Source organism: Myotis nattereri (assembly GCF_964212035.1).
Source record: "Myotis nattereri genome assembly, chromosome: 12".
Lineage (NCBI taxonomy): Eukaryota > Metazoa > Chordata > Mammalia > Chiroptera > Vespertilionidae > Myotis > Myotis nattereri.
This window is the reverse complement of record NC_138087.1, coordinates 80,645,801-80,656,061: the sequence shown is the minus strand read 5'-3', so window position 1 is coordinate 80,656,061 and position 10,261 is coordinate 80,645,801. Positions and strand designations below refer to the sequence as shown.

At 59.6% G+C, this 10,261-nt stretch overlaps 1 protein-coding gene across 1 annotated transcript; it reads left to right on the top strand.

Annotated features, from left to right (window-relative positions):
* Nucleotides 1-1,319: 1,319 nt before the first annotated feature.
* Nucleotides 1,320-7,671, top strand: LOC308527791 (bile salt-activated lipase-like; the record flags this gene model as incomplete). The annotated part of the gene is given in 12 exon segments (XM_081103186.1): nucleotides 1,320-1,385; nucleotides 2,177-2,346; nucleotides 2,867-2,988; nucleotides 3,175-3,372; nucleotides 3,905-4,035; nucleotides 4,197-4,304; nucleotides 4,424-4,540; nucleotides 5,386-5,582; nucleotides 5,773-5,864; nucleotides 5,867-5,975; nucleotides 6,646-6,843; nucleotides 7,347-7,671. Coding segments are annotated over 12 exon segments (1,833 nt in total).
* Between the last annotated feature and the right edge of the window lie 2,590 nt (nucleotides 7,672-10,261).

The window sequence follows — 10,261 nt, the reverse complement described above, 5'->3', positions numbered from 1 at the left end:
AAGAAAACATGTTTAGAATAGGAACATTGAATAAGGCAGCGAGAAGAATAGCAGCAGCTGGGAGAGGGGAGATACTGATCAGTGGACACAGAATTTCTGTTTGGAGTGATGCAATGGTTTGGAACTAGATGGTGGTGATGGTTGCACAATAGTGTGACTGCAGTGAATATCACTGAAGTGAACTCATAAATTGTTAAACTACAGTATTTTATGCGATTTACATTTAACCCCAATTTTTAAAAACAGTAGCCAGGACCACCTCCTGAGCCAGGATGGGGCTGCGTTCCTTTGGCGGAAGAGGGAGGAGTTTGGCTGGGCCTGTGGTTTCTGCTGCCCACCAGGAGGAATTCGTAGATTTCAAGTTCAGAAGGGAACCCACCTGCGCTAAGTGGGGGAGTGCAGACAGATCACAGCTGCCACTGGAAAGCGAGGCGGGGAGCACTCTGTTGGGTGGACTTTGCCACCTGTTCTCCAGGGGCCCGGCCTTCCTTTACCGGATTGGAACCCTCCGGGAACCCTGTGTGGGAAGGCTGCTGAGGCGGTGTTGTGTCCTGGGATGGAGTAGTGATGCAGCTTATTTAAGGTGACAGCTGGGCCCTGGGAACCAGGGTCTGTAGCTCTTCACTGGCTTCATTTTCATGGGAAAGTGAGACATTTTGGGCGTGTTAGCACGCTGAATCTGTGCCAGTAACCTAACCACCTTCTTGTTAGCATATAGTCTAGTCCTGCCGTGGCAAACTACGGCCCGCGGGCCGGATCCGGCCCGTTTGAAATGAATAAAACTAAAAAAAAAAAAGACCATACCCTTTTATGTAATGATGTTTACTTTGAATTTATATTAGTTCACACAAACACTCCATCCATGTTTTGTTCTGGCCCTCCGGTCCGGTTTAAGAACCCATTGTGGCCCTCGAGTCAAAAAGTTTGCCCACCCCTGGTCTAACCCCTTCCCAGGGCCACCGGACCATTCCCAGTAACCGGCCAAGGTGGGCTGAGGGCACCAGCCACCCGGATCCGAGGGCCTGGCAAAGGTGCACCATCCCCGCCTGGGAACAGTAGCTATGTGTGTGTGTGTGTGTGTGTGTGTGTCTAAGTGTGTGTGTGTGCCCACACCTGCATGACCTTGGCCCTGAGCCTTGCTGGAAACGGCAGCTATCCTGGCCCCAGGTGTCCTGCCTGGAGGAAGAGGCAAAGGGAGGGGAGGGGAAGGGAACCATCCACAGGCAGCTGCCAGCCTAGGCTCCCGGATGACTCCCGGATGTCCCGCCCCATAAATACCCCTGCTCAGAGGCAGGGGCCATGAGACAGGCACACGCACCATGAGGCACCTGGAGCTGGCTGTCTTAGGCCTCGCCTGCTGCTTGGCAGTAGTGAGCTCAGCAACGGTAAGCGGGAGTCCAGTGGGCGAGGAGGGGCCCCTGTCTGATCCCCAAACCCGGCCTGGGAACAGGGTCGGGCACCTCGGATGGGTGGTAGGGAGGGTAGAGGGTGAATGGGGGCAGGCAGGTGAGGCGCTGGCAGGAGGAACCCCCGAGAGCCCACACCCAGCAGGCACTTTCCTGGCCCTTCCTCTGCTCCTGCGTCCGTGCTCAGATGATGGCGCAGGCGCAGCTCAAATACAGGACGCCCGCGAACTTGAACGTCAGAACCACGAATAAGTTCTGGTACAGGCGCTCTCCAGGGCACACAGGGTGACTGACGCCAAACACAAACAACACCCAGGGTCACTGGCGTCCTCAGTGCTGAGTTGCAGAGTCCGCCTTGGCCACCACGGCCCTCAGGGTGTTCCTCTGTCCGGGGATGGCTATGGCCCCGCACAGAAGGGAGCTGGGCCCTGAGCAGGTCAGCAGATTGCCCATCACAGCCCCCAGCGCCGGAACAGGAGTCTGGACCTCGGTCTAGCTCAACTCAGAGCCCGGACCCTGAGAGGGCGACACCCACCTGTTGCCGTTGGCCGGGGCCCCTCCAGGGTCACTCAGGAGCCCCGGGGCAGCGACGGGGTCTCCTTCCTCAGGGTCCTGCCACGGTGCGAGGAGCGGGGCTTCCACAGGAACCCACAGCTACAGGTGGGCGTGACTAGGGACCCCCCACCTGGAAGCTGTCCTGGACCCCTGGAGTCAGCAGGGTGGCCCCACCCCACCCAGCCTGCGCCCCCTGAGCCTGGCCCTCTCCCCAGCTGGGCGTGGTGCCCACAGAAGGGGGCTTCGTGGAGGGCGTCAACAAGAAGCTCGGCCTCTTCGGCATTGGCGGCCGCTCTGTGGACATCTTCAAGGGCATCCCCTTCGCCGCCCCGCCCAAGGTTCTGGAGTACCCTCAGCCGCACCCCGGCTGGCAAGGTAGGAGTGGGTGGGTGGGTGGTGGGTGCTGGGCTGGCCCTGTGCCGGCAGTGGCGGGTGGGGCCACCATCCTCAGACTGTTGCAGAATTTACCAGGAGACCAAAAAAATATGCAGGAGCACCGGAGGCACAGGAAAAACCCATTTATTTCCAGACAGTCCACATGTGCCGGTCCAGTGACTCAGGGGAGTCTGTTTCTCTCCAAACCCTGAGCCCCCAATACGGAGGATGCTTTCTTTTCTACCCTTTTGGTATCCTTGTACCCCAAATATGAATCATACTTCCGCACCTTTCACAGGCTTTGCAAAAGCGCTGGAATGGGTGCAGTGTACCACCTCTCAAGGCCTGGCTTGGCGTCAACACTGATAACTCCATCTGGGGATGGTGATGGCCTCTCTAAAATGGGAGTAGTATTTTGGGTAAACAGGTCTTGCAGGACCAGATAATTAAGGAGGCAGTGACTAGATTCAGATTGCTAGCACCCCAAAAATATTTTCCCCATCAACGCCTGCCCCTCTGGTCCCCCACAGGGACCCTGAGGCCAAGGACTTCAAGCAGCAATGCCTGCAAATCACTGTCACCATGTTAAACACCAGGGGCTCCGAGGACTGCCTCTACCTCAACATCTGGGTCCCCCAGGGCCAGGAGGAAGGTACATCTGCCCACCCCATACCCTCCAGGTCCCCGAACCTGCATGAAGCTCCCAGGCAGCCAGAGGCCCAGCCCTACCCAGCCCCTTCGCTTGTTGGGGCTCCAGAGCTGAAATTCCCTGAAACAAGCACCCAGAGGGCATGGGGATGGGACAGTTGGGGTCACCAGGCCTGCTCTCCTGCCTCAGTTTCCCAGAACCTGCCTGTCATGATCTGGATCTACGGAGGAGGCTTCCGCATGGGGTCTGCCCAAGGAGAAAGCTTCTTCAATAACTATGACCATGACGGGGAGGAGATCGCCACGCGGGGAAATGTCATTGTGGTCACCTTCAACTACCGCCTCGGGCCGCAGGGCTTCCTCAGTACTGGGGACGCCAACCTGCCAGGTGTGCTGGGCGCCATGGGCAAGGGGTGAGGGAGCTGGCAGGGGCCCTTCAGCACCGCTTTCTCCCAAGAACTCCTGACAGCCTCACAGAGAGACCCAGAATTCTACTGGCAGAGCAGGAAGCTGGGGATGGACAATGAGACACAGGAGCCCATCTGCATCTGTAGCAAGAGAAGAGGCTGCCAGCCTGGCAGGGACCCAGGGACACTAAAGTACAGGCACAGAGACCCAGGGAGACCAGTGAGCAGGGAGAGGGACAGGGACCCAGTGAGAGACAGAAGATCAGACACTGAGGTGGTGACTCAGGGGACACAGAGCCATGGGACAGAAAAGAGGGACGGTGTCAGGGAGAGAGATGAGCAGCCTGGCCTTCCTGCTCCTGGTCCCCTACCTGAGCCCCACTCCCCCTCCAGCACCTCATTCAACAGCCTCCTGGGACCTGCCATGCGCCATCCTGGGGCTTGACAGGGGCATCCACATGGAAGACACTCTCCCCGACTTCAGTCCCTGATGGTCTCCCCCACCCGCACCAGGTAACTACGGCCTTCGGGACCAGCACATGGCCATCACGTGGGTGAAGAGGAACATAGCAGCCTTCGGGGGGGACCCCGACAACATCACCATCTTTGGGCAATCAGCCGGAGGTGTCAGCGTCTCTCTGCAGGTCTGGGGACCTGAGAAGGCGGGTCTTCCTCCCAGGGTGCTGGGGGAGCTAATCGGAGCTGTGGGGAACAGCGTGAAGCTGACAGTCTTGTAGTTTCTGGCTGAGCCTGGGTGTGGGCAGGAGAGGCGAGGCCATGGTAACAGAACCTCTGTGTGTCGCAGGTCCTCTCTCCCTACAACAAGGGCCTCATCCGGCGAGCCATCAGCCAGAGCGGCTCGGCAGTGGCCTCCTGGGCCATCCAGAGGGACCCTCTCCGCTGGGCCAAGCAGGTAAAGGAGAGCTGTGGTGGGGGATGGGGGAGGGTTACCTCCTGTCCATGCCCTGTCCCGGTGCCCATGGCCATCTGCCCCGCAGTGGCCTCACCTACCTGTCTCCCCACAACCCCCAGATCGCCAAGAATGTGGGCTGCCCCCTGGACGATACCGCCAGGATGGCCAAGTGTCTGAAGGCCACCGACCCCCGGGCCCTGACACTGGTCCATAAGGACATCCCATTTGGCAAGGCGTGTGAGTGAGGGCTCCACATGGGGGCTGGTCATGCTCCCCAAGAAGTGAGGAAGTGCCGGGTCTGCGGCCTGGCCCATCACCCGCTCACTGGCGCCTGTAGACAGCGACATGCCGCCATGGCCCTGATGCCTGTGTGGCCCCACTGGCTCTGCTCAGGGCGCCATCCCGCCGTCTTATCCTCCCTGGGTCGTGACCCGTTTGGGAAGAGGGTGCACATTTGGGCGCACCCCCAACCATGCTGCATACAGTCATTTGCACCCAATTGTAGGGACCAGACCAAGCGCCTTTGAACTAGTACCAGCAGTCGCCTCTGGTGGTCCGTGAGTTCTGAAAGGTTGGCGACCGCTGACCTAGCCGACTGATGACTCTCCTGAGCCAGCCGTGCTGTCTCTTCAGGGGACATTCTGGCTTCCGGGGGGAGAGGGGGCAATGCGGACCTGGCACAGGGTCTGGCTCACAGACCAGCACAAGCCAGCCCTCACTCCAGCGGCTCCTCAATTGCTCTTGGTCTTCCTCCTCCCGATTCTGGCAGAGCAAGGAGAGAGGGAGACAGGGACGCCCACTCCAGGACGGCACAGGCGCGCCTCAGGCCCAGTGGCTGTCAGCGGGATGGTTTGGCCCAGGGAGCCCGTGGCATCTGCACACAGTCTGGGTCGCCACACTGGGGGGTGCTGACATCAGCAGGTGGGGCCAGAGAGGCTGCTCCACACACGCAGGGCAGCCCAGGACATAGAATTATCCGGCCCCATGTCAGGGGACAGGCTGAGGACCCTGGTCGGGAAAAGAGGAGGCAGGGGCCCCCTGGGAAGGAGGCCTGGCAGGGGGGCTCTGGAAGGTCCTAGAAGCCCTTGCTCTCCATGCAGCCGACGTGGTGGTCCTCCTCCCTGTCATTGATGGAGACTTTATCCCTGATGAGCCCATCAACCTTTTTGCCAACACGGCCGACATTGACTACATCGCTGGCACCAACAACATGGATGGCCACTTCCTTGTCAGATTATTCGTACCGGCCGTCGACATTGGCCTGCTGACCATTACAGGGTGAGTAGGGCGCAGAGCCCAGAGCGGTACCTGGGGGCCTCTTGGAGAAGCATCAGCTGAGGGAGGAGGCCGACCGGTGTAGCGGGCCACCTGCAGCCCCCTGGGGTAGGTTGGGGGTGGAGGTGGGGCTGTATATGGGTCTCCTCCCACTGACCGGGTCCAGGGTCCAGTGCTGGCTTGGTCCCTACAGGAAGGACTTCTACAAGTTTGTCAGCTGGATCACCATTGCCAAGGGGCCCAGAGGTGCCAATGCCACCTTTGACTTCTACACGGCGTCCTGGACCCAGACTCCTCCCAGCTGGCCAAGAGAAAGACGGTGGTGGACTTTGCGACCGACTACTTCTTCCTGATGCCCGCGAAGATAGATGTGGCCCAGCACAGCGCCAACGCCAAGTGAGGGCCGTGGAGGGGAGGCCTGGGTCATGGACCTGCCCAGCGAGGCCTCCCAGTGGGCGGCTCAGGGGGTCAGGGAGGCCCGGGAAAGCCGTGATGGGGTCCCAGCGGTGCCTGGACCATGTGCCTCGTCCCGGCCTGACGAGTCTGAGAAGGCCCCTCCTCTCCTCCCAGCTCAGGGGCCTTTAGAGCGCCCTCCTCAGCCCACAGGCCTCCCTGGCAGCGCCCACAGCCTGCCGCCTCCCCACACTGAGGGGACAGAACAGGGGATGCTGGTCTCTGTTGGGGGTTTGGAGTTGCCAACATTCACAACAACTTTCGCCTGCGGCCACCTGGTAAACCTCCAGTGAAAACAAATGGTAAGTTAGGAATGCTGACACGGAAGGGAGAGAAAACAATACCATCTGATGAAGATCACAAATTCATTGCAGAGAAAAGGAAGGAAGACGCGTCCATAGGCTTTGGGGAGGGAAGTGTGGATACACTAAAATCTCAAAACCCACAACCCCTCCGCCTTCCCTTCCCCGGTGCTGGGATCCAGGTCCCTCCTGAGTCTGGAAATTTCCCGGCTCCTCCTGCTCTCCCCATGGCCTCCTTCCAGGGCCCGGCTATGGGCTGGGAAGCCCATGTGAGCTCCCTGCCAACCTGAGCCGTGTCCCTCCCTCCTCAGGAGTGCCCGGACCTACACCTACCTGTTCTCCCACCCCTCTCGCAAACTACTCTACCCCAGCTGGGTGGGCGCCGACCACGCCGAGGACGTCCCGTACGTGTTTGGGAAGCCCTTCGACACCCCCCTGGGCTACCGGGCCCAAGACAGGACTGTCTCCCAGGCCATGATCGCCTACTGGACCAACTTTGCCAGAACTGGGTAAGGCGGGTGAGGCTGGGCCAGGCCTCCTGCCACCTGGGCCCACATGCCTGTCCCCTCACGTACACTTAACCTCCCTGAGCCCCAGTACCCCCTGTGTGTGAGGATAGGAGGTACTGGAAGGGCCCTGGCTGGTTTGGCTCAGTGGATAGAGCCTGGACAAGTGTCCTGAAGGGTCCCTGGTTTGATTCCCGTCAAGGGCACGTACCTCAGTTGCAGGCTCAAACACCGGCCCTGGTGGGCGTGTTGGGGATGTCTCTCTCACATCAATGTTGTTCTCTCTCTCTGCCTCTCCCTCCTTTTCACTCTCCATTGAAATAAACAGAATAATATCTTTAGTTGCGGGTAAAACTAAGGGCGGGAGTCTGGCTGGGCCTCAGTTCACACACATACCAGCCCGTGCCCAGGAGACAGTGAGGTGCCCTGGTGGTTCGGGTCAGCATGGAGGTCTCCAGCCTCCTGGGAGCCCTCAGACCCCACACGGCCATTTCTCTCATCTGCAGGGACCCCAACCAGGGCCACATGGCTGTGCCCACCCAATGGGAGCCCTACACCCAGGAAAACGGCAACTACCTGGAGATTAACAACAAGATGGATGGCCAGTCCATGAAGCAGCACCTGAGGAGCAGCTACCTGCAGTACTGGACCCAGACCTACCAGGCACTGCCCACCGTGACCGAAGACGAGGCTGGCCCTGTGCCCGCCTTGGACGACGCTGAGGCCGCCCCTGAGCCCCCCACTGGTGACTCTGAGGGGGCTCAGATGTCCGCAGCCATCAGCTCTAATGTCCTGCTCCAAGAGGCCACCTCCCTCCCCAACTCTTCCTGAATAAAGCTGCTTCTCCCTATGGCAACCCTTTTTGCCCTCATTACCTCAGCTTCCCGTATAGTCTCTCCTCGTGTCCTGCTCAGGAAGTGGGGTGACCCCTCATTTATATGGAGGAAAGAGGGTCAGAGAGGCGTCAGCGCCTGGGCGGAGCTCAGGCTGCTGGTCCTGAGTGCGGCCCCCGGCCCCATGGGAAGTTGCATCTGGACCAGTACAATGGACTCAGCTTCGGCCACGCCCTCAGGGTCCAGGGAGCGGGCTCTGTTTAAAGAGAATGGCCTGGGAAGGAAACGGTATCACCTCCAGCTGGATCCCAGGCAGAGACAATAACGCATCCCTCTGGGCTCAGAGCGGAGGGGACAGGGCTGGGCCTTGGGTGCCCACCGGCAGGGCCAGGGGTGCTGCCTGCTGGCTCTGGCAGAGTCCGGAGGGGAGCAGGAGGCAGAGATCAGACGCAGGGCCATGGCCACCTCAGTAAGGTTTGGGAGAGGGCACCGCCTGCACCGAGGGCTCCCCCATCCTGACCTCACATGGCCCAGGCGGTGGGCACTGTGGACACCTTCGTTGTAGACAGTCACTGTGACACAGGCTCACCTGTCCAAACTCAAATAGGGACTCGGAGACAGAAGTGCGGTGAAAGCGAGATCTGACTGCGCTCTGGAGAGCGGGTGTCCGCCCATTGCACGGGCTCACCTGGGGCAGAAACACAGTCCACTTAATCAGCCCTCATCCGGTTCCTCATTGGCTGTGTGCTATGGGCTCAGCTGTTTCCTGGCACGTCGACTCGGTCCTCCCATTGGGCCACTTAGTAAAATTGGGCTGAGGCCTTTTCTAGTTGCCTCCCCCTCCCCCTGTCTAGCTGAGGCCGGTGCCTGGAGGGTCTCCACCATGATGCTGGCCAATGCCCACAGGGCCTTGGTCTCCCATCCTCGTCCCTCCCCATCCCTTCAGAAGCTGGCCATGTTGATCCATGTCCTACAGCGCCAGGGCTCCAAGAGGGGTCACGTGCCCCAGGCCCTCACAGCGAGGACTCAAGCCCAGGTCTGAGACACCAAAGCTCACCAGGTCAGCTCAGAGCAGGCGTGAGGGCTCAGAGGAGAGAGGCTCCTGCTGGGGGTGTGCATGGCACCGGCAGCTCCAGGGGACCAGCCAGTCACCCTGATGCACACGGTCCAGTGTTTCCCTGGCCAGGCGGTGGGAACAGCGGGCAGTGTGGGTGGTGTTCCTCCCGCCCGCCCTGCCCCGTCCTTCCACCTCCCCCACTAGAGGATCCAAGCGCCCACCTCCCCATGGCAGAACCACAGCACAGCCCTGGACAGCGAGGGCAGCCAGCCAGGGGCTGCGGGCTCTCAGGGCTCCAGCCCGTCTACCCTCAGGACCAGTGAGTCTAAACTGGTCACAGCCCGAGAGGAGGACCTCAGACCTCACAGCCCTGGGTTCCTCTGGGCCATTGCGGAGGGGGCAGGAATCAGCACATTTATCCTGCAAACCCGCACTCACCTGGGACTCCTCAGACCACGTGCGGGCAGGCGAGGGGGGCGGTCCAGCGCCTGGTCCTGGGTGAAATGAAGCCTGTGAAGAGGGGCAGCTCCTGGTTCCCGGGGCCCAACTGTCGCCTTAAATGAGCTGCATCACAATTCCTTCCTTGCGCCTCGCTCAGCACGGCCAGGGGTGAACCTGAGGGGGCGGGGGTGATGAAGGAATAAAGAAGGACAGACAAGCCCTAATCAGTTTGGCTCAGTGGATAGAGCATCGGCCTACAGACTGAAGGTTCCCATGTTCGATTGGGGTCAAGGGCATGTACCTTGGTTGCGGGCACATCCCCAGTAGGGGTGTGCAGGAGGCAGCTGGTAAATGTTTTAACTCTCTATCCCTCTCCCAGCCTCTCTGTATAAAATACAATAAAATATATTTTTTAAAAAAATAGAAGAAGGCGACAGACAAGAGAATAAAGCTGGGGCTGGGTGGGACGCTGCTCTCGGATGGAGAGACAGGGCCACAGCCTGCACGCTGAGTCTTTGTTTAATAGCCAGTTCCCACGAGGCAAAGGAAGGGCTCAAGATGTTTACAGTGTCTCACAGGTTTGCAGTCTACTCAATTACATGCACCTGATCTCTATCAATGCTGCACCTCCCACAGCCTCTATCACTGTGCCACCTGGGACCGCAGGTTCGGACCATACGGTCAAGTGTATAACTATAGCCTTTGGTTATAACTGTGTTGGGAGGGCTTTGCCCTCTAAGGCAGGGCTTGCATGTGGCTTTGCCACCAGAGGACCTGCCCTCTCATTATCTGAGGTTTGAACCTGTCCAAAGGCTGTAACCGCTCTCCACACTTCCCCAGACACAACGCTGCCAGAGAGGCCTTCTCAGGACGGGTTCCAATTCGGTAAAGGAAGGCCCGCGCCCTGGAGAACAGAAAGGGAAGTCCCCAACAGAGGCCCCTGGCCAGTGCTCCCCGCCTCGCCTTCCCCAGTGGCAGCTTTGATCTGTCTACACTCCCCCACTTAGTGCAGGTGGGTTCCTACTGAACTTGAAATCTACCAATTCCTCCTGGTGGGCAGCAGAAACCACAGGCCCAGCCAAACTCCTCC